The following is a 21975-nucleotide window of genomic DNA, read 5'->3' as shown; positions in this document are numbered from 1 at the left end:
TGTGAGTCGTGCGGATTTTCAATCTCGCGGGGAAGCCCCGGCTGATGAACAGGCGACAGGGCAGGGTTAGTGGTGAGTGAGTGCAAGGGTTTGTGGGTGAAAACGTGAAAACCAACAAAAGCTACCACTTGCACAGTTGCACTTTGACCTCATGAAATCACGGCAAGTCCTTTTTTATGTATTCAAACAAAATAGTTGCACGGGCGATCAACTGGACAGACATCGTGGCAGCAAGCTGCTCTTCATCACAAACTGGAATGCCTCTGAGTCGTTAGGTGCCTTAGATGACGGAGGACCATGAATTGCATGAAAAGTCATAAATCTTTCGCATTGGCACTACAGGACATGCGGGACTATATCAAGTTGCGCTCTGTTGAGCGGATGAAGGTGATGAACCCGAACCAGGGAACGCATGCCAGATCGCGAGCAGTCCATCTGCGTTGCTCGAACACCGTAGCAGAAGAACACTGCTGGCGTCGGCGATGGCCATGACTCAGTGGTACGCTTGCCACCTCCGTAGCTGCGTGGACCGATCCGCCTGCTGCAGCATTTCTCTGAGCGGTGTTGGAAATGGCCTCAATACACCCCTCCGTACCACGATTGCTGCGACTGCCCAGAAGGCGCGATGGAAGAATTGATATCTATAGGGTTTCGAGACACCGACACGTCGCGGCTCTTCAACTTTCCAGGCTGCTGGGCTCGGATGCACTTAAGCGAATGATATGCCGTGTAGAAGTATCTCTCATGTTATCTGTGCTCAGAGGCATCTGACTAGATAAAGCCTATAGCAGGACCACGAAGAGGTACTGACGAGTCGCGACTGGCCATCATTGCCCTATACTGGTCCAGCCAGCTAGGATAAATCGGAATAATCAAACTTGTCGCGGGGAATTGCTAGAATCACTACCTTCGACATGCCCTTTCATGCGGACGCAGGCCACCACCGTCTCAAAAGATGTGGACATCAGATTTTAGCACTTTTTTCTGCGACGAAATTCTATGAGTCATCTTCGCCGTCGACCCGAGCAGATGTTGTGTCGATGTCAATTTCGTCCAGCAGGAATCAGACTGCTTCGAACCTGCACAGATACCTCGTAGACCATGCATGAGTTATGAAGGAAGTCAATGGTGCGGCAGTGCTCACGTTGTTTCTCCGAACGAGGAACGAGGAGCCATACCTAGTACAGTAGAAGCGCTGCACGGACGCTCTGACATATAATATATAGATAGCTACCCTATATCTCCAACGGCTTCGCATTGCATTGCTTTCTGATAGTGTCACGTGCTTCCGTCCAGTCCTCGCACTTTCGCCTAGACCCATCTCCTGTCTCTCGCGTCAAACATGCCACGCCTCATGCAATGTCGTCCAGACCATCGGCCTCGTCGGCCGTGACGCGCCGCTCGACCGCTGCACCTACAGAAACTCTCCCGAAGCCGCCTTGCAAGATTCATTCGCTCGCGATCATCTCCGAGAAAGCTCAGATCACTGGCACAAATATCGTCGAGATCGGCGAGAGCACAGTTCTGCACCCCTTCAGCAGGATCAAGGCCGATCATGGGGAGGTGATCATAGGAAGTAGCTGTACAATCTGGGGGAATGCTGTTGTCGGCCGCTTGGATGGTAGTGAGGACGGCGGCCCTAGCACCATAATTGGCGATGGAGTAAACATCGAAACAGGAGCCATAGTCGAAGCGCAAATGGTCGGCATCGGGACTTCGATCGAGGTCAATGCAAAGATCGGAAAGGGCGCTGTGATCGGCAAGGTAGGAAAATATAGACATCATGAAAAGAGGTAAGGAGCACTGACGAGAACGAAGCACTGCAAGATCACACCCCTGAGCGAGATCAAACCTGGAGAAGAGCTTGCAGATTACACAGTGGTCTTCGACAACAATCAACGCCGACTCGATATGACCATGGCAAAGAATGCTGAAGTACGAGAGGCAAAGGCGAAGGGACAGCAAATGCACGTTGAACTGCTCAAAAAGCTCATTCCGGATGCCTCTGCCAAATGGCGCTGAGAACTCTTTTCCAAGACGATGATACCCGGCTACTACACACTAGCCAAAGCGCCTACTGCGAATTTTGGTACAGAGATAAGCCCCAATCGAACCCATAGCGACTCCAATACTCAGGTATCCCTTCACCTGCGACATCCTTTGGCGTCCATGACAGCTCTTTGTCAGATGTGAATACTCTGATCTCATCTACGAACCCACGAAGAACCCCAGTCGTGACAATCTGCCCTACGATACTTCCAAGCGCGATGAGTGTCGTGTGTGGATCCGTATCTCGATCCGAGAGCGTCATGTAGTGGTCGTCGTCATACACCCGGTCAGCTTTATCTCGACTTTCCACCTTTACGCGAAGTTCCATGATATGTATCGGCTTTGGCAACGGATGTTGTGAGTCGAATCTTGGGCCGCAGTGGAAGATGTGGTTAAGCGTCTGATATAGTCCGGATGTGATGCCATGCGGACCACCAACGCCCCAGGCCTGGAACCCTCTTGATGCGTTATAGGAGGCTTCGAGAATTTGCACTTTTTCTGGAGGACACGGTATGCGCTGCCAGGATGTGGTGCCCAGGGTCATGCCACCCCGAGTGGCCTCCAGATCCAATGCCCACGTCACATTTCTCTTTATATCAGCGAACCGACTTTCGAGCATTGCTGCTCGGAGCTCTACTGCGAATGTCTTGCAGGTTAGCATCAGAGTAAGCCATGGTATGACCAATTTCGACTCGAGGTTGAGGTCAGGAACACTTTTGAAACCATGATTCTGCGTGTGCGTGTCCCTCCAGCAGTCCAGTATGATACAATTCAAGTCCAAATCGAAGACGTGCTGGTAGATTTGCAATCGCAATTCTCTCGGAAGTCCAAGGAAGCTGGCGTCGCTCGCACTTGCAAGAGTCGTCATGCTCTCCATGTCTGGCATGCCTAGCCTGCCGTTGATAACTCCGGGAGCCCTTTTCAACTCAACATTATGATCCTTCACATCTATCCGCCTCCCACGCTGCTCCTTTCATGAGTCGGACCTTCTTCGAAATTCTGGACTGTACCACGCTCCCGACTGAAGCTTTGTTAGAGTAGAGTACTATCGCGAGATCGAAGTACAGTTGATGACGACAATCTTTGCCTCGGCCGTGGCGGGGCTACGGCTTTCTATTTTGGAAGCGCGATAAAAATCTCAGTGGCATCTCACAGATTCTCACTCAATCAATGCGAAATTCTTCGTCAGTATTTCCGGACTATCACATTATCTTGAGATAATTCGGAGGTTTCCGGCCAGGATTCAATCATTCCGGTGGATACGTGGATACGATCTGGAAGTGGGCCAGCGATTAAGGGCCTAGCCGCTCTCCGATCGCTCCTAATATGGAGTCTCATTGCTGCCACTATCACCATTGTGATATTTTGACATGAGTTGTGCAACCATGAGCGGACCACGTGTGGTGCTGTTACTGCTGTGTCACCCTGGACACGTCGCAGAGGTGGATTCACAATCACTTTTTGGGCCAAGTTTCTTTCATCACTTATCTCAGCATGGCTTCCTCGTTCGATTTGAGCATGGTGGATCAACAGCGTTTACAATTCGTCGGACTATTTTGAAACGCACACAAAGAGTCTCACCGCCCAGTGTGTTTAGCTTGGCACATCTGGCTTGAGGAGATACTTTCGGTGCGTTGGAGGCTTTCTGCCTCTACAGGACAAGGCACAACTTCCAAGTCGCGTGAAGTCATGAACTCAAGGCCTGTGCTTGGACTAGACTCCGGTGGACCTTTGATTTCTCGCATTAGAGACCATGTGTGTCGATAGCTTCTGGGGATGTGAGCGCCATATGTCAACCGGAGCGCGATCCCGAAGCCCCGCGCCTGATCCCTGACCGCTCTTGCCCCACTACAGCATCTTGAGGCAGGCACAAACAAGAGCTCGGAGCATTCGAGACACTTTTTATTTCTTTCCTTCTCCCTTCCACCTCTTGACTCTTGACCACGAACAACACTCCAACAAACACCGCAGCACATCAAGCACACCACAACAAGTCCTTCACCCGACAAGCCCAACAACACATACACACTCAAGAAGAACATCCACCGACGTCATCATGGGCAAGGTAAGTGTTTTTAACAGACCGTGGTTACCTCACGACCGGCTTTGAGTTGACGGGGGAGCACAACTTGACAACAACGTCCCAATGACTCTTGCTGTGTTGGCAGCCTTGAAAAATCACTTCATTGCCTTCTGCCACACCTGCTAACTCGCCGCCAGGTCAAGTACATCCTCCTCGACTGCGACAACACTCTCTGCCAGTCAGAGCGTCTCGCTTTCGAGGCTTGTGCCGACCTTACCAACGAGGTCTTGGAGAAGTATGGCATTGAGGCTCGCTACGATACCGACTCGCTCCTCGAGGACTTTGTCGGCCACAACTTCCGCAACATGCTCGTCGGTCTTCAGAAGAAGCACAACTTCAGCATGAAGCCAGAAGAGGTCGACGACTACGTCGCTCAGGAGCTTGGTCGTGTCACCAAGAAGCTCAGCGAGAAGTGCGTTGAGTGCCCAGGTGTCACTGAGCAGCTCGAGTGGGCCAAGTCCCAAGGCTACCCAATGTCTGTCGTCTCGACCTCCGCCAAGCCACGTGTCATTGCTTCCCTCGAGAAGACCAACCTAATGCGCTTCTTCACCGACGCCACTGTCTACTCCGCTGCTACCTCTCTCAACCCACCATCCAGCAAGCCTGACCCAGCCATCTACCTCCACGCCTGCAAGGAGCTTGGTGTCAAGCCGGAGGAGTGCCTCACTGTTGAGGACTCCAAGTCTGGCGCCACTGCTGGTATGCGTGCTGGCATCCCACTCATCGCCTACGTCGGAATCTACGGTCTTGAGGAGGGAAAGGAGAAGGAGGCACAGATGGCCAAGACTCTGACCGAGCAGTGCAAGGCTCAGGTCGTCATGTACGATTGGAAGGAGTTCCCAGAGGCCGTCAAGAAGATTGAGGCCTCTTTGCCATAAGAGACTTGATCTGGCCTTTCCTGAGAGACGAGAAAAGTTCAGTTGATACGATTCGATGACTGCGATGCATGGCGTGGTTGCCATTTCATATGATTCCTGATCAGGCAAGCGCTTGAAGCACATAGAGCTGCGTAGTACAGAATCATACAAGAGAGGAGCCTGGTGCTCAAACACTGCATGGATCATTCTTCCCACCGTGCTAGCTTCTCCTGCTCCTTGCTCGAATTTGTTGACCAGAGAGGCTCGGCAGTGCTCTCGCCGTTCCAAAGCGAGGCAGGCACATTTCAGCGGCTACTCCTCGCTCAGATATCCTCCTCACTGCGCTCGTGACTTTGGCAATTTTGCAAGTTTACCTGACAGGGGCGATCATTATCTCAGACTGCCTTTCGTCACATGCATCGTTAAGCATGGACACCCGGTATATGCAAACGGAGCATGTCCGCATCTTGCACAGCTTCTCTGTCTCCATGACCACAACTGTTCGTCTCCGGCATCCGCAGCTCTTGTTTCAGACGATGATTGGCGGTACATCTACAGTAGGCCTGCAATGTCTGGAGGTCTGATGAGGGCGCAGCCTTCGAGGCAGGTACGACGCGAATATGCAAACAAGTATGGCAGTGCCATCCCCCTTTCGCGTCTTGCTCGCAGGCACAGCAAAGTACAAGCTAAGACTATAGTGGATGCTCCGGTGTTCCTTGAGATACTTATTGGAACGAGATGGCATCGAAGCGGCTACCGTGGCTGAACAACAACAGCTCCTCCGGGGGCGGTGTCCACTTTTTCACAGCTCGCTTGCATTCAATTGGTCACAGCGACAGCAATGCTTACAACTGCTCATTACACGACCAAAGACAGTAACAAATGCAGTTCGCCTCATGTTTAGCAGGTCGCTTAGAACATCTCTTGCTTTGAAACGGCGCAGACATGGCCGAAGTGCTCTTCAAGTCCGACAGTGAGCGCTGGAATGCTGTCCGCGCTCGCGATCCGCTGGCGGACGGCTGCTTCGTCTACTGCGTGAAGACTACAAAGATCTTCTGCAGGCCGATATGCAAAGCCAGACTCGCAAGACGCTCCAATGTAGAGTTTTTTGCGACAACATCTGAGGCAATAGAAGCTGGCTACCGAGCCTGCAAGCGATGCAAACCTGAGCTGGACATATACATTCCCGAAGGCGAACAGAGCATCTTCAAGATCCAGAGACTTCTGGAAGATCTTCCTGAAGGCGCACCTCTGCCAAAACTGGAAGTGCTGGCATCAGAAGCTGGTCTGACAAAATATCACTTCCATCGCAGTTTCAAAAAGGCGACAGGCATGACTCCGAGGGAATATGCCCTGTCGAGAAGACGAGCTCGAATATTTGATGCTGGAATCCGCCCGGAAAGCGGTGATGGATCTTGTATCAGCACGCCTTCGCTCACTGCAGATTCCGCAGCGCCTTTTGGAGCCCATACATCACCAGACCCTATACAGACTCCGCTTTTCGATCTTGGTGATTGGGGAATTGACGATTTCGATGCTGCATATACATTCGACACTGACTCCACTTTCCCCTTCAGCTCTGAAGATAGAATGCCTCTCGACACGATGACTATGCCAATACATGGCTGTGAGGTAGTGCCAGAAACATATGATCAATCTTCGGGCAGTATCCCAATCTACTACAGCATGACCGAAACCAAGAATGGCGCTTTACTAGTGGCATTCGACCAAGCTCAAATATGTAAGATGGAGCTGGCATCCTCAGCTGTTGATGTTCTTACATCTCTACACAACACATTCCCATTTCCGAACTTCGTTCTGGTCCCCATCGAGCAGGCTGAACCGGAGCCGCGCAGGCAACAGCTTCAGAGGCGAGTTGCTGCTATAATTGCAGCTATGGAGCAGCCAGTCCAGACCTGATCAATTCATACAGCTCGCGAAAGAGTGTGGATCGCTACGCTGAATCGAAATCTCCAATCGGCGAGCAGTCTGAGAGTCGAAGTATTCTCCTGCCTTCGTGGTCTTGACGCAAAGTGGCAATTATACATTCCAAGACATAACAACTTTCTGTGCTCTATGCTTTATCAACTCTATTGTTGTTGGCAACCCTGAGTAGCCCAGCGCCTCTTTGTCCGCAATCATTCTGGCTTAACAGAAACAGCATTAGGCTGCTCAGGAGGCAGTCTGTACAACTCCTCCTCACACCTGGCCAGTACCGAATCATCAGCCTTCCCATTCTTCAACCCATAAAGATTCTGAAACATCATAATCAACGGCTTCCACTTATCCGGATCAATTCGATTCTCATATCCCGCAAGTCGAATCTCATCCAACACGTAAGTCTTCAAGATCTTGACCTCGATCGCTTTCGGCGCGAAGAGTTGTGGAAGCGAGGGGTCTAGAAAGCCATGGAATTCACAAAGCTCGGCTTCCATTTGCACCGGGCATTCTTGGACACGAGGTGGTGAGACGAAGGTTGAGGGTTGAGGGTGGAGATTTGCGGCGGCGAATTTGTCTTGGACGTAGCGATAGCCTCGTTGGATTTTGCCTGGTGGGACGATGGGTGTGCCTGTCGTGCGAGCGAGAGCGTTCACTGATACTGTCATGTTGTCGGAGGCTAGGTTGAGGACGCATTGCCCAGTTCGGAGGCTGTGTCGTGTTAGTACGATTATCTTGAAGAAGGGAATGGCCTGGATTTCGTACAGATTGATCGTAGTCTGTGACTCGCCGGAAATACCTAACATGCAGCGGGTCCCCAGCCACCAAGCTGAAGACATTGGTGCGACGTTGTATGTCCCATCCTCGTTGACGGTGGTAATGAGGACGACTGGGGTGCCCCAGTAGTGGATAGCTGGATTGATTTCTGAGTGTGACATCTTGGGCGCGGATTTGGATGGAGAGTTGTTGTCGTGAGGACGAGGATCTTGCTTCGAAGACGAGGACGACCGGGTGTTGTTGACTATCATGAAGATGGGAATTTGTGTCCATCTTATATCTCATCTAGACCGAGCGTGTTTCGGAGCAATGTCATACTCCACAGGCAGCAATGGCATATCAGCAGCAACTTAAATCTTGCATGCTTGCAGTAGTGGTCATGTCGTGCGACCAAGCCATCTTCAGAGCTGAGTTCAGCTGGAGTCTCCACGGTCGAAGACCCATCATTCGGTATCTCTGCACCTAAAATCTACGCATATTACCCTTGTAGTCTTCTCTAAAAGTCATCATTCATGCCACGTGAACCAAACCATTAGAACTACTTCTCCCCACCAATCTTCACCACCAACTTCCCTCTCACCCTCCCACTCTTCAGCCTCTCAAACGCCTTCCCAGCATCCTCCATCTCATACACCTTTTCAATAATCGCTCTCACCTTCCCCTCCACCATCCACTTATCGATCGTCTCCATCTGCTCCCGACTAGGTTTACAAGCAAGAAAAACAAACTTCGCCTGCCCACCACCAAGCCATCGCGGCAAAATCCTCCCAAGCGCAATATCTCTGATCTGAGCAAATTTCGTCCCTCCAGGTGTGAGGAACGTCCCACTTGGCTCGAGGTAATGGTGAGAGTTCCAGTAGAGAGAGCCGTCGTTGAAGACGTTGTCGACGATGAGGCGGAAAAGGGGCTTATTAGAAGAAGTTCGAGATTTCAGAGTTTGTAGGACGTCTGTTTCGCGATAGTTGATGACTTCATCTGCTCCAAGTTGTTTGCAGAGATCTACGTTTGCGCCAGAACATGTTGTTGTGACTTTACAGCCGAGAGCTTTGGCGATTTGGATCCCGAATGTTCCTGTTCCGCCTGACCCGCCGTTGATGAAAATTTCGTCTCCGGCGCTGACGTATGGGGCTATGCTCTGGTATGCTGTCAAAGCAACGATTCCAGCTACGGATGCGTGTCGAAGTTCTAGATTCTCGGGGACTTTTGCGATACCTTCTGTGCCTACGACTACGTAGTCTGCGAGTGTACCGAAGAAAGGCGGGTCGAGTCGGCCGTGAACGCGGTCTCCGGGTTTAAGGTGAGAAAGCTTGGTGTCTACGACGGTGCCAGAGAAGTCTAGGCCAGGTGTGGATGATGGCAGGATGTAATTTCCTAGGATTGGCATTTCTGCCATTTTGTAGTCGACGGGATTGAGTGAGGCGTAGGCGACTTTGACCAGTGTCTGACCACTGGAAAGGGAGCTGGCATTCTTTGGAAGTGGTACATTGTTGTCGAGCTTGAGGTTTGCTTCGAGGCCGCCTGTGTTCGACTTCCATGTGCAAGCTCTCATCGAAGTAGGTGTAGACGTCATCGTTGAGTTGGAGGTGGATGTGAATCTTTGATGCTGTCAACTTTGATAGTACCATAGGCGAGAACGCCTCGGCGGCGGATGGGTTTTACCTTGAGCAGTTTGAAAGTCTTCGCAACTTGATGCTGGAAGTAGAGATGAGCTGTGCCTTCGCTGCGTCAATGAAACCCTGAGCTGCAGATCTCGGCCCCACTTCCTTGGCATACCCTTGCAGTTTTGAACCAGTGGGTGGACGAATAATAATTTCATAGAAGGCTGCTCAGTATAGAAGTCTACCTGATCAAAGCCTTGATGACCAAGTTCTTCCGCCTCTCTCATGGCTTTCGATATGGCGTCGAAGCATTCCTATTATCCTCGAATATCCATGGCCCTCAGCCAGCCTCAATGGAGTATTTAGATCGCCATTGCATACCTCGAGATACGGGTCGGCGCCATACTCGAGCAGCACCTGTATTGCGTCCTCATGCTGCTTATAGACAGCTTCGTATAGCGCTGTGAGCTCACCCTCGCCTTCGCCATGGCTCGAGCGAGAGACCAGCTCATTAACATCCAGACCTGCGTTCAAGAGGAGCTTGATCATGTCGCATCGGCCTCGTTTAGCAGCACTCTGCAACAGTCTCGTGCCTTTCAATAGATTGACACCATATCGCTCAATCAGCACCTGTACGCAAGATGTCTTCAGAGGGGCGCCGCGAACAGCTCGCCGTATCGTGTCTTTGTCGATCTTGGCGCCATGTTCCAAAAACCAGGTCAGCTCGTCAGGTCCCGTGCGCAGAGACCACTCAACCAGTCTGTTGAAAGCGCTTTCGGACGTCCGCATTCCTCGCCAATCGTATTTGTACAAGAGATCTAGTAGTGTCGGGCCTCGCGCCGCATACTCTATCGCCATGGAAGTATGGCGATTGTCAAGTGAGGCACCCAGCTGAAGACACAGCTGCAGGACTGCTACATCGTTGTGTGATGCTGCGAAGGTTGCAATTGCTTGCAGTGGCACACTGTTTGCGTTGCTATCGAGCTGGTTCACGATGTCTCTCACGGCTGCCGCATCGTCTGTCAAGACGCAAGCAAAGAGTCTTTCGAGACCATTTGCACCTGTCATGCGTTAACAGGGGTTCGTCAGCCAAAGAGCGGACCTACTCACCATCTGTCATCGGATTCCGAGAAGTTAGGGCTGCTTCCCTAATCGCATTTCCTACAGGGTCATTGATCATGAACTCCCAAGTCCGCGTCGCTTTCTCGTCAGCCGGATGTCGAACCCCTGCAAAATGGGCGAGAACATGGCGCAGATACTCCGGCTCGGAGATTTCTTCTCTTCTGAGAGCTTGGTATGCTTCGTCGAAGCAGAGCGTCATGCTGGGTCAAACAGAATGCAGGGAAGAGCAGAACAGGGGCAAGAAGAGCAGTCTTTCATGTTATTGTACAAACCGAAGCCATACTCACTCCTTGGACAAAGCATAACGATTGGGGTAATCTGTGTGCCGAGCGATCCTGCTTGAAGTCGAAACGCGTGCACTGTTCTTGCATGAGGCATTTCGGAGAAATCGCGCGACTCGCTGAGGCATTTACCTCTCCTGGCAAGCTGGGAAGTCGATAAGAAGTCTACGAGGAGTGCTCTTGCCTTCCCTTTGCGAGCATGTAGGAAGGAGACTGTGCCTGCGCGGTCAGTGGCGATTGTCATCAGTGAATGTGAGGAAGGAGCGAAGAACGAGGCGGAGGCGGATGTTTTTTCCCTGTTGAAGAGTCGTCCGTGCTCGCGGCAGCCGCTCCGTGGGTGAAGGGTCCGTGGTGTGCTTTCACGCCTCTTTTTTGACTTTCGACCAATGGTGCATCCCACTCTCTGCACGGCACCGTTTTCCGCCCACTCATCATCAACTCATCAAGGTCCGGCGCATCTCGTATTATGGAAATCATGCAGCAGACAGCGACATCAGCGCCCACAGCCCACCATTGTCACCCGGCTGCACGTGGAATACGCACGCGGCAGTGCACAAGAAAGTTGAGAACCGCACACATCGAGCGTGGCATCGCGGCGCCAACTGCTCCTTAGTCCTATGCAAACTTGAAGCCGGCAAAACCGAATCCTGCGTGTCACGTGGCCTCTCTTCCCACAATGGCACAATCAAGTCGACGCCGACGACGAGGGTCACGAGGCTGAAGACGATACATGATGTTCCTGGTGCAGAATCTGCAGAATCGGCTCAACCGTCCATTATGGTGCTGGTGCGCAGATTGAGTGTGGCCTGGATCCCATCGTTGACCAACGGCAGCGCCGAAAACATGGATCTGCCATCAACGAAAGTTATCCATCAAGGTGTTTCTCACCGCGCTCGGGCCTGGGCGTACGATAACGTGGGACGTCGCACCCCAAACCTCGTGGCACTCCTGTCAAGCCTGACAAGCCATTCTCCAAGCCTTCGCCGTCGACAAAAACACCCTGGTCTTTGACTTCGCATAAAGACCTGGTCCGAGTCCGAGGCGCTGTCGTCTGCGCAGTCGACTCCATTGTTGCACGTCTTGGCCAAAACCACTCCGGCCTCACGACTGACGGCGCGACCACAATGTCTGGAAACGCCGACTCAAACACAAGCCCCGGCCAAATCGCTGCCGACTCTGGAACATGGCCAAACGCCGCTGATACCACTGCCTTCGACCCGAGCAACGTCAACTTGACAGCTGTGGTGGAGCAAGGTCTCCTGCGGCAAGTCACTTGCTATCTGAACGCTGGTGGAAATGAGTACAATGGCATGCTGGGAGCACGCATCTCCGCCCTCTTCGTCGTTCTGGTCGTCTCTTCTGCAACCACTTTCTTCCCGGTGCTGGTCACGCGATCGAAAAAGCTACGAGTGCCGCTTTATGTATACCTCTTCGCGCGTTACTTTGGCGCTGGTGTCATCATAGCCACTGCATTCATTCAGTGAGTATCAAGTTAGCATTGTATTGATGTCGCCTTGACTGACCCATTCACAGCCTGCTCGACCCTGCCTACGAGGAGATCGGGCCGGCGTCATGCGTCGGTATGACTGGAGGATGGGCAGAATTCTCTTGGGTCCCAGCTCTTGCGCTTACCTCAGGCATGTTGGTATTCCTGATGGACTTCTACGCCGATCGCTACGTCGAGAAGAAGTACGGCTTCAAGCACGGAACCAGTGCAAACCACGGCCAAGCTCCCATCCGTACTGGCTCGGTGGACGCTGCTATGATGGCGTACGAGATAGATCGACGATCAACACACCAACCTATGCACTCTGGCGAACAGGACGGCACCTTGCCGCCCGCTCTGCCTACTGGTAACAAAGAAGACCCCAAATCGATGGAGGACGGTACCAACTCCAGCAGTAGCAAGAACAACGGTGATGTCTTCTTCCATGAGAAATATGACGAGTCTGTGATTCTGGAGAGATCCTTCAGACAACAGATCGCCGCTTTCTTGATCCTCGAATTTGGTGTCATCTTCCACTCGGCCATCATTGGTCTTACTCTCGGAACTGCTGGTGACGAATTCTCGGTGCTCTACCCGGTCATCGTCTTCCACCAGTCTTTCGAAGGTCTGGGTATTGGCGCTCGTCTCTCGGCTATCCCATTCCCAAAGCATCTAAAGTCCATGCCATACCTGCTGTGTGCTGCCTATGGCTTGACCACGCCGATCGCGATCGCAGTTGGCCTCGGTCTGCGCACCACATACAACTCAGCCTCCCCGACCGCGAACATTGTCTCTGGCGTTCTCGACTCCATTTCCGCCGGTATTTTGCTCTACACCGGATTCGTCGAGCTTCTTGCACGCGACTTCCTGTTCAACCCAGATCGTAAGTCATATTCACCATCCCATAGACGTCCTCTTCAGACTACTGACTTTCTTGTTTCGCAGGCACCGATGACGACAAGCAGCTGACATTCATGATCATTTCTGTTCTCCTTGGAGCAGGTATCATGGCTCTGCTCGGCAAGTGGGCGTAAATCATTTCCTTTAACAGCTATTTCTGTGCACATATCTAAATTGAGAGCCAAAGTGGTGTTTCTCGGAACGTATTCTCATTGAAACTAATAGGTTCCATTCGTTACGCGCTCGCTGTCGTACGCTATCCAAATATGCGGAATACTAATCTGGCTCTATTTCCCTTCACGCACCGCTTCCATCATCGGCTGGTTGGGTTGGCGCAATTGCTCGGCTTGTCAAGACCACCAGTGCTGTTGCTCGTGCTGTAGCTGTAAGCAATGTTGAAGTAATCAGGACCACGCCATTGTCCAACATTAGTAGCAAAAGCCGCAGGCCAAGTCTCATTGTAAAGCGAGCAGTACTGTCCCACAGCTTGGGTCCCGTTGTACAAAACATAAGTATTGAAGAATTGGCAGGTCTGGAACGAGCCATCAGCCGCTGGGTGTGCGCGGTTGTAGTCGCTTTGCGAGGAACAGGCTGCGGCACAGTTGCCGACGGAAAATGGACCGTCTGTCCAGATCTTCACGCCCATGTACGTTGGGTTGCCGTTGCAGTCGTTTGGTGCTTGGATTGCGGCTTTGTCGAGGAAGGTTGGCGTGCTGTAGCCTGCTGGTGTTGCGATGGAGTTGTTGACGTATGCATTCGAACCGGCGATCACGACTTGGAAGTCTCGACGCCATTGGCCGGTGTTGGTCTGCGAGCCTGGAGTGATTGGGCCTCCGTAGTAGACGCACTTGATTACAGTGGTCGAGGGTGGGTTTGTGCAGCTTTCTGTTGGGTCGGTGCTTGGGTCACGTTCGTAGTCTTGATATCAAATCAGCATTGATATGGAATGAGTGGGAGGTTGGAGTTACTTACAAATGTTGAAGGACTGACAGCCTGTGATTTTGTCGCAGCGGCTCGAGCACTCAGATGTGCTGTAGCTGTCTAGAATGGAGAATCCCATATAGCCGTAGATGCCAATTGCAGACCCGGGCTGGTTTTGGAATATTTGTTGGTAACCCCCGGGAGTGGGAGCTCCGTTTGCTGCCGAAGAGAAGTCCGAGTTTGAGGTGAAGCCGCTGGGTGTATCGCTTGAGGAAGGTTGAACGGAGCATCCTGTGTTGTCTCGACGGAGCTTCAGGCTGGTGTCTGATGGAGAGGCCTGAACAGCTGCAGAGACAGATGCAGCGGCTGCAGCTGTATTGACGGACAGTGTTGTCTCAGCAGCGGCAGCATTGACGACTGGAATGGAGGCTGTTGGTACTGGTTCCAAGGCATCGATAGCAGCCCAGTCAAAGCCTTGTGGAACCGGATTGGCAACAGCACTCCCAAGGAGAAGTGCTCCCACAGCGTAGGATAGCATGTTGAATAGATTGAGTCTGGAACTGCTCCCGATAATGCAATTGAGAATCGAGCAAGGGTGTGACGGCTACAGTACGAGCGACTTGTGATGTGATGAACGAGATCGCGATGAAGGGAGATGCGCTGTAAGTTATATGCATTGCGGGAATTGGGACGATATCGGTCCAGCCCTGGTGGTATCGTGCCTCGCGTAGCATAGCCGGCCTATCCTGAGTCTAAAACCGCGGTGGCTGCCGTCTAGGCGTGCTTTTAGTCTTCGGTATAGGCGATGGCATCAGACAATTCCCTTGGTGAGGATCAAAACAGCGGCAGGAAGAACGCTTCCCATCTCGACATTGTGCTGCTATCGAGGACTCAAGACCGGCTTGGCGACTGCGCCAGACCAAGTCTCAGCTCACGAGAGCAAGACTTGTGCTAGTTGCTAAGGGTTTAGAGTAACTAAAGACCGTATTAGATTGACTCGAAGGAAGTCGCGTGCCGTCTCAGAATCCACGTAGCTTGTGATATCGAGCTGCCCACGTTTATTATAGGGCGACAAGAAGATTCTAGCTCGAAAGCTGAAGCATAATGTCTCCACTTGTGGAAATGCTACTCAGCATGCTTACCCATTTCGTCTCACACATTCTCAATCTGGCTGTAGCGGGTTGCTAGAAGCGCACCGAGTAAGGCCGTAACGGCACAGTGTTGTGTCCCTTCGAGCATGGTTTTCGTTTCCCAAGGGCTTGGCTATGGAGCTGGTCTCTTGTACGTCTTGTCATTGCATCATGGATTTTTGTATTTTGATATGTCAGGCAGAGTGTGCCGGCGTAAACTAGGATTTGCGGACAGAAGACACAGTTCGGTCATTTGAGAGACGGACTCGTCGACTGACGTTGTTCAAAGTGCCAAGCCAGCCGCATGGGGCAAAGCCGCCACACGTGGCGTCGCAAGGCACGACAGTTTCGAACCTTGGAAACTTTTCCAACTTTTGGTTCGACAGTAACTTCGACTGCCGCGAACTCTGCTGAAGCCTCCTTTGCACAAGTTTTCTATCGGCATCGCGCGGAAGAGGTGCGGTGGAGATAAAGGGCCATGAGACGCGTTGCCTGACTACACCGACTTTACGCCTCAAGATCAGAGTTCGTGGCGAGGGGAGGAGGAGCGCGAGGATCAATCGTCAATGATGTGGTCAGGAACAGTCCCTGGCAGCTGGGAGAAAAAGACTTCGGTTGCCGAGACAGAACCAGGGCGAGATCCCTTGGTGCCTGGGCAAACAGTTCAGGTACGGTAGACTACTGAGATAGTGGACGTCAGCTTCACTTCGACTATGCAGCGCACCTCCCGCTGAGGTTCATGCACTGACAATGATGGTACACTTTGCCGCCACGAGACCGGAGACAAGAGACAGTGCTTTCTCCATCTAGGACTTCATCTATGATACTGAATCCATAGGCAGCGGGCCAATATCACGAACGACACTGCCTCATCGCCTTAGCATGTCTGGAGAACCCTATCACTCATCAGCTGGCGGGAATGTCACAGGCTCCAGACAAATTCGGCCTCGAGACTCATCTGTACGCCGCCGGAATCTCAGCTCAGTTTCAACCCACTTCGTTCTGCGGCATGACAGCGTATTGCTGTCCATCCAAGCATTTACCAAGGCATTCGAGACCGTGGGACTTGAAAGCCGAGCTTTTGTAATTGGAGCATGACTTCTTATTGGCATCCAGCACAGGGGTGTGTCGTTGCTGTAAGAAATGTCATTTTATATTTGTGGTCAGGTAGCAATGACCGTAGCATAAAGCTCTAGACTATTCGTGCCCCTGCCAGGACTGCCGAAAGATCTAGAGCAAAACCCCATGCCCTCGATCGCGTGAGGATGAATGTGCGATCGTTTCTCCATAAAATACCTATACACTACAGCTCCATAGCATTACGCCACGCTGGACATGCAACGCAGAATCTGGGTATCTCTGAAAAGTAACAAAGCTAGTGGAAAGCAAAATCGCAAACGACCATATCACTCTCCAGTCAGGTCGATGCATTCGATACCTGAGTCAGTCGACGCTCGCGCACGTTTCCTTGCTGGGCCCTCGCCAGTAACGAGGACGCCCTCGTGGTCGCTCTCGTCGTCGACATTCAGGGTATCAGATCGGTTGCGCTTCTCGCGCTTTATTTCCTTCTTGATGGCAGCCTGAAGTTTCTCGCGCTCTCGCATGCGGCGAACAAGCTCACGCGCCTCCTCCGGGGTAAGGTCGTCTGGGTCACGGTCTTCAAGAGGCGTTGGAGAAGGAGACCGTGGGATGATACCTTCGATTTGAAGATCTCCTATGAGAATGTAAGTAAGGAGCATAGATTGGGATTGAAGAAGCTACTGACGCCTGGAACGATACTTGAACTTGTAAGTTGCGAACGGCTCGGGTCCGTACGGTCTGTCCGTTGATTGCATGGTCACTTGAGAGCCTCCTCGCAGCTCTTGCGGTCCGAGCCTGACGACAGTTAATGGATACCCACTTGCATATGAGCTGGCACTTACGTAGCATGGTTCGAGATGGAACGTCCTTTCAAGCACTTCTCATTGATGTTCGATGCAAAGGCAGACTCGAAGCGAGAGTCATCTTGGACGACGCGTGGCTTGCCTCGTGGCCTCTCGAAGATGCAGTCAACCTGGACTTCGCCCAAACTTTTGAAGGCTTCGACCTTCTCCCCGCCTAGTGGTCCGTCATCTATATCATGTTAGCAGAGGACGCAGAATCATTCTTCATTCGCTCACTGGTTTGGAGCGGGGCGAATTGGAATCGCTCGATGACTGTGCCGCGGCTGGTGTTCCTCTCGCGGCCTTCAAAAGACCATGTAGCTTTTCCATGGTGCATCCTTTCCAGACTGCATAACCTGCCAACCACGTACTTGCCGTCAAGCCGTATTGAAACCCCCAGTCTATCCAGCGGAGAAGGCGCGATATTCTCTCTCGCGGTCACGCGCACCATGAAGTTCGAGCCCTCGTCCACCTCAACGTAGGACGAAGCGGAATTTCCCAAAGTCGAGTCCTCATCTTCGTACTCATGGAGCACTTGTCCAGCTACAGTGAGCTCGACGGTCAAACCTTCGGTCGTAAGGGTCTTCATCTCGAACGTGGTTGCATGAGGTTGCGACGGAGCGAAGTGGGTGTGCCTCGTGCAGGACTAATTCGTTTGTGGTGCGAGACGGGTTATGTAGAAGTCGAGCAGTTGCATTGATTCGACAGGTCCATCACGTCGAGTGCAAGGGTACGCGATTTAAGGTTTCCCGACGCGTTTGTCACGTGACCGTGCATCTTGTCTCGCCCGTCACTTCACTTCTCCATCCTACTTCACACTCACATCTTCGCGGATGGAAGGCCACATGTCCGTCAGACGAAGTTGGTCTGAAGCCGTGTCAGGCCTGCAGCGTTGCCTGGAGCTCTGCAACACCTTGCGCCGATCAGCGCCTCGGCAAAGCACAGTCGCCTCCTGCCGTGCCGCCCATGCATCTCTCCTTTGCCGACCTCACCTCTCCAACTCTACAACAGCCTAGGTCAGGATGGAGGTGTATCGCCGGACATTGGCACGACGAAGATCTACATCCATTAAACGCCAATTGATCGATGTAACTGTCTGCAGCACGTCACTTCTTCGCTAGGACTTTTTGTGCCCTCCATTGTCTCCATTCTCATATAGACCACCATCCTCTTTTACCAGGCCCTTCTTATCGTTAATGATCTTTCGACTGCTGTGACCATTCAGGAGCTTCATCCTTTCCTGACCCTTCCTCTTCTTCTCCCTCCTCCTTTGTCTTGTGCACCGTTTGTGGGTCGTGCTCGGCAGGGCAGTAGATCGTGACGAGCTCTAGCGGCTGAGTCTTCGAAGTGTTGATAAATTGGTGCTGTGTTCCGGCAGGAACCACTACGACATCGGAAGCCTTGACGTTCTGGTTGATGTCAGCTAGTCGCTTATTGAGATTGATTCAAGTTGTGTCGACTTGGCCCTTGCCGGCAATGGCAGTCTTGCCCTCAAGACTTGTAAAGAGGAGGACTTGGTCAACAGTGTGAACCTCATCACCAATATTTCCGCCAGCTAGGCAATCTCATACTCAGGATGGTTCTTCGATATCTTGCTGTCTTTACCCATCTTGACTTCTGTTGTTAATAGAGATCGAAAGCTGCGTAGTGAGATGGTCGGGCGAGAGCTAAATAGAAGGCGCATAGTACTTACTGATGCTCGAGTGGCACTGCATATGGACAAGGACAACCTTCCCGACTATATACAGGCTATACGACTGCCCCGCGGCACACCGGCGTCCTTTGTTGTCAAAAGGCGAGTTGCCGTGGCATGTCTCTGCAGACGACAATTCTTCGCTCGTCCTCCTTCCCCTTGTTTACCCTTCCATGAGTATGTGGGTTTCTCTCATCGAAACGCTACACTTTGGTTTGAAAAGTGTATCACAATTTTCAATGAATACATCAGCGCCAGCGAAGCTGCATACCTTGACAGCTACTCAAGCGCTCCACTTGCTCAAGGACAACACGATCACTGCTGAACAATATGCGAGAGCGCTCCTGGATCACATAGAAGAGAGAGACGATATAGTACAAGCATGGACATATATCGGTATGCCTCTTTATCAGCCATAAGCTTAAGGAAAACCAGTGCTAAGCATTGCGCAGACAGAAAACTTGTCCTTAGTCAAGCTCGAGAGCTTGATAAACTCCATCAGAATGAACGTGGACCACTGCACGGAATTCCTGTGGGCATCAAAGACATCATGAACACGAAAGGTGTGAAGGTCTGCGCTTCTGATATGCCAAGCCTAATAGAAGACAGACATGCCTACTGAATATGGATCCCCTCTGTATCAAGGCAATAGGCCAGGTTCTGACGCTTCGCCGGTCGCAGTGTTACGACGCGCCGGTGCTGTCATCATGGGTTTGTGAGAAACCAATGTCGACTTGTGAAGAAGCGATTAAATCTGTGAACCTAGGCAAGACGACAACGACTGAATTCACAGTTCTCAACTCTGGACCAAATGCAACAAATCCTCATGATGTTCGACGCACACCGGGCGGCTCCTCAGCAGGCTCAGCAGCAGCTGTAGCTGATTTTCAAGTTCCACTAAGCTTTGGCACACAGAATGGTGGCAGCATAATACGGCCGGCATCGTATACCGGAATTTTCGCAATGAAGCTCAGTCTGAACGCCATGTCGCCAGAGGGTGTAAAGGTCGTCTCTTTCAGTATAGATAGGTGTGGAACGTTTGCTCGCAGTTTAGAGGATTTACAACTATTGGCGGACGTTTTTCGCTTTCCGTCCAAGGGTTAACCAGAAACGGTGTCGCTGCCAGAAGCAAGGGTTGCTTTCGTAAAGACTCCGGTGTGGTCTCTTGCTGGTCCAGGTACGATTGCAGCTATGGACAATGCTGCCGCGATACTGAAGAAACATGGAGTTCACGTGGAGGAAGTGGATCTTCCCTCCGAATTGAACGACGCTGATGTGTTGAGGGCAACACAAAGGGTTGTGCTGCGATATGAGGCCCACTCAGCTTTTCTTGCGGATACTTTGCGCGACGTGAACGAAACCAAGATGGATCGAAGGATACGTAACATGATAGACAATGGAGGTAACCTTACCATTGCAGAAGTGGCAGGCGCTGTCGACAGATATGCAAGGCTTCGGTCTGAGTTCGATAAATTTGCTGTCAAGTATTCCGCAGTCCTTGCACCCAGTGCACAGGTTATAGCACCACTTGGGATAGGGGACATGGGTGATTCGAGTTTCAACTTCATGTGGAGTGTGAGAATTGACTCGAACGTTTATTGAGCATCGCTAATTCCCCAGTAGGGACTGCACACACCTGTGGTTCATATACCAGCATTTACTGGAGAAAATGGCCTGCCGGTCGGGTTATCAGTGATTGCAGGCAGATATCAAGACCAGTATCTCCTCAAAATCTGCAAGGTCCTCGCCAATCCCTTGATGGCTGAGGGTGGTTGGAACGTGATAGAGACAGCTGCTGGGACCAAGTTATGACGCAAGGCTCCTTCGATAGGCCCACGAGGAGTCGGGCGACATCGCCTCTGAGCTTTGTCAAAAGAATGCCTCGATCGAAGCAGTGACCATTGCCATTGCATAGAACTCTGGTCCCTCTGGCCTGCACAACAATCGAAACGAGAGCCGTGCTGCAACTTTGGCCGACCTTCCTACGTCAGCTGCACCGGAATTGCCTGTACCAACGATATCATTTCTATAGCTCTTAACGATAGACACCTTAAGCTATAACTTGGCTACCGTCTACAGTATGCCAAAAGCCGTGGGTTTTGTTGACAAAGCGGCGGTAAGGTAATATTTGAACGACGGCTGATAAGAGGTTGGGCAGCGGTGGAGACGAAGGTCCGTCGATTCGGGGCGGTGATTGATCCTTTCGCATAGTCATAGCAGCCTCCATAGAAGTCAGCCAGGAGTCGCGTCCCATATTGGAATTCACATGCAAGCGATGCTGACTGGAAATTTGGCACTGATTCCTCGATCGTTGCAACGGGATCAGTGAAGTGATGCCCTGTAGGTAAATAATGGCGTTGTTCAGACGATTTGTGAGTTCATCGCGGTTGTCCATGCTTTTGTTCGACTCAGACCGTTGGAAAATACTTATGAGGTATCTTTCCTCGTATAGCCCATGGGCACTGTGATGGGCGTGAAGGCTACTTCACGGTCGTGAGTTTCGAGCCTCCGACCGCGAGCATTACAACTATGTCTGAGAGCGCGTATGAATTGGCCAATTTTGCAAGACTGCGGACATCGTGTCGCATGCGACATCGTCGAGCCATTCGACCACAGGCTCCGATCGCAGAGGTCCATGTCGGTTGGGACGGCTTAGGAGTGAAGCGGCTGCAGCAATTAGCGCCCTCGCTGCGGCATTTTCGACCTCTTGATAGTACGGTGCCAAATTTCATCGTCGCTGGACGGCCGCGTCGCAGGCGGAAGTCGTTATAGGGGATCGAGGGATCGCGTTGCAGTCGAGGGAGGAGGAGATGGAACGCTATGAGGTTAGAGGTTAGGCCCGGCGGCGACCGCAGGCTGCATCTGCGAGCGTCGAGGTCGTCGCCCCCGGTGGTCGCGGCACCGTTCGACGGAGGGTGCAGAGACGCGCCCGAGGTGAGAACGCGAGAGGCGAGAGAGGGGAAGGGAAGGCAGATATGTGTCTTGGATGTCACGAGCACGCGGTCATGAAAGCTCGAGCGACCGTCATTGGCGGATCGGTCCGACCCCGAAGTGAATGACCAAGCGACGGATGATCCTACTCTGGTATAGTATCTGTCTTGCATCCTTCCCCCATCGCGAACGCGACAGCCGAATCCCTGATGCTACGCCATGGGAGTGCATTCGTAGCAATCATTGCGCAGACTCTTGTTAAGCTTCTATCACTTCAGCATCAGTAA

At 52.0% G+C, this 21975-nt stretch overlaps 11 protein-coding genes across 11 annotated transcripts; 5 read left to right on the top strand and 6 right to left on the bottom strand.

Annotated features, from left to right (window-relative positions):
* Positions 1–1359: 1359 nt before the first annotated feature.
* MYCFIDRAFT_101601 (uncharacterized protein) lies at positions 1360–2016 on the top strand (the record flags this gene model as incomplete). Its single annotated transcript, XM_007926543.1, has 2 exons — positions 1360–1764; positions 1819–2016. Coding segments are annotated over 2 exons (603 nt in total), but the record flags the coding sequence as incomplete, so codon positions are not given.
* On the bottom strand, positions 2015–3285 carry MYCFIDRAFT_210790 (uncharacterized protein). The gene has a single exon (XM_007926542.1). It carries the CDS (start codon positions 2933–2935, stop codon positions 2075–2077), a length of 861 nt encoding a protein of 286 aa, XP_007924733.1. The 5' UTR covers positions 2936–3285; the 3' UTR covers positions 2015–2074.
* A 706-nt stretch (positions 3286–3991) lies between these two features.
* On the top strand, positions 3992–5182 carry MYCFIDRAFT_214620 (uncharacterized protein). Its single transcript, XM_007926541.1, has 2 exons — positions 3992–4114; positions 4270–5182. Exons 1-2 carry the CDS (start codon positions 4106–4108, stop codon positions 5008–5010), a joined length of 750 nt encoding a protein of 249 aa, XP_007924732.1. The 5' UTR covers positions 3992–4105; the 3' UTR covers positions 5011–5182.
* Positions 5183–5934: 752 nt separating this feature from the next.
* Positions 5935–6363, top strand: MYCFIDRAFT_135581 (uncharacterized protein; the record flags this gene model as incomplete). Its single annotated transcript, XM_007926540.1, has 1 exon — positions 5935–6363. A coding segment is annotated over one exon (429 nt), but the record flags the coding sequence as incomplete, so codon positions are not given.
* A 764-nt stretch (positions 6364–7127) lies between these two features.
* Positions 7128–7865, bottom strand: MYCFIDRAFT_133576 (uncharacterized protein; the record flags this gene model as incomplete). The annotated part of the gene is made up of 2 exons (XM_007926539.1): positions 7128–7638; positions 7693–7865. 2 exons carry the CDS (start codon positions 7863–7865, stop codon positions 7128–7130), a joined length of 684 nt encoding a protein of 227 aa, XP_007924730.1.
* A 253-nt stretch (positions 7866–8118) lies between these two features.
* MYCFIDRAFT_162964 (uncharacterized protein) lies at positions 8119–9575 on the bottom strand. The gene is made up of 2 exons (XM_007926538.1): positions 9364–9575; positions 8119–9299 (listed from the first exon to the last, which is right to left on the bottom strand). Exon 2 carries the CDS (start codon positions 9272–9274, stop codon positions 8243–8245), a length of 1032 nt encoding a protein of 343 aa, XP_007924729.1. The 5' UTR covers positions 9275–9299; positions 9364–9575; the 3' UTR covers positions 8119–8242.
* MYCFIDRAFT_173153 (uncharacterized protein) lies at positions 9552–10422 on the bottom strand (the record flags this gene model as incomplete). The annotated part of the gene is made up of 2 exons (XM_007926537.1): positions 9552–10363; positions 10413–10422. 2 exons carry the CDS (start codon positions 10420–10422, stop codon positions 9552–9554), a joined length of 822 nt encoding a protein of 273 aa, XP_007924728.1.
* A 1407-nt stretch (positions 10423–11829) lies between these two features.
* MYCFIDRAFT_133333 (uncharacterized protein) lies at positions 11830–13225 on the top strand (the record flags this gene model as incomplete). Its single annotated transcript, XM_007926536.1, has 4 exons — positions 11830–12185; positions 12239–12475; positions 12608–13074; positions 13137–13225. The coding sequence occupies 4 exons, from the start codon at positions 11830–11832 to the stop codon at positions 13223–13225; spliced, it is 1149 nt and encodes a 382-aa protein (XP_007924727.1).
* A 281-nt stretch (positions 13226–13506) lies between these two features.
* On the bottom strand, positions 13507–14277 carry MYCFIDRAFT_120572 (uncharacterized protein; the record flags this gene model as incomplete). The annotated part of the gene is made up of 2 exons (XM_007926535.1): positions 13507–14009; positions 14064–14277. Coding segments are annotated over 2 exons (717 nt in total), but the record flags the coding sequence as incomplete, so codon positions are not given.
* Positions 14278–16278: 2001 nt separating this feature from the next.
* MYCFIDRAFT_214617 (uncharacterized protein) lies at positions 16279–17653 on the bottom strand (the record flags this gene model as incomplete). The annotated part of the gene is made up of 4 exons (XM_007926534.1): positions 16279–16856; positions 16908–17017; positions 17065–17239; positions 17302–17653. The coding sequence occupies 4 exons, from the start codon at positions 17651–17653 to the stop codon at positions 16549–16551; spliced, it is 945 nt and encodes a 314-aa protein (XP_007924725.1). The 3' UTR covers positions 16279–16548.
* Positions 17654–18996: 1343 nt separating this feature from the next.
* MYCFIDRAFT_134223 (uncharacterized protein) lies at positions 18997–20569 on the top strand (the record flags this gene model as incomplete). The annotated part of the gene is made up of 6 exons (XM_007926533.1): positions 18997–19153; positions 19210–19320; positions 19367–19468; positions 19524–19856; positions 19884–20332; positions 20381–20569. 6 exons carry the CDS (start codon positions 18997–18999, stop codon positions 20567–20569), a joined length of 1341 nt encoding a protein of 446 aa, XP_007924724.1.
* Between the last annotated feature and the right edge of the window lie 1406 nt (positions 20570–21975).

This window comes from Pseudocercospora fijiensis (genome assembly GCF_000340215.1).
Source record: "Pseudocercospora fijiensis CIRAD86 unplaced genomic scaffold MYCFIscaffold_3, whole genome shotgun sequence".
In the NCBI taxonomy this organism is placed as follows: domain Eukaryota; kingdom Fungi; phylum Ascomycota; class Dothideomycetes; order Mycosphaerellales; family Mycosphaerellaceae; genus Pseudocercospora; species Pseudocercospora fijiensis.
Note: the sequence above shows the minus strand (reverse complement) of the source record. Positions and strands in the feature narration are given on the sequence as shown.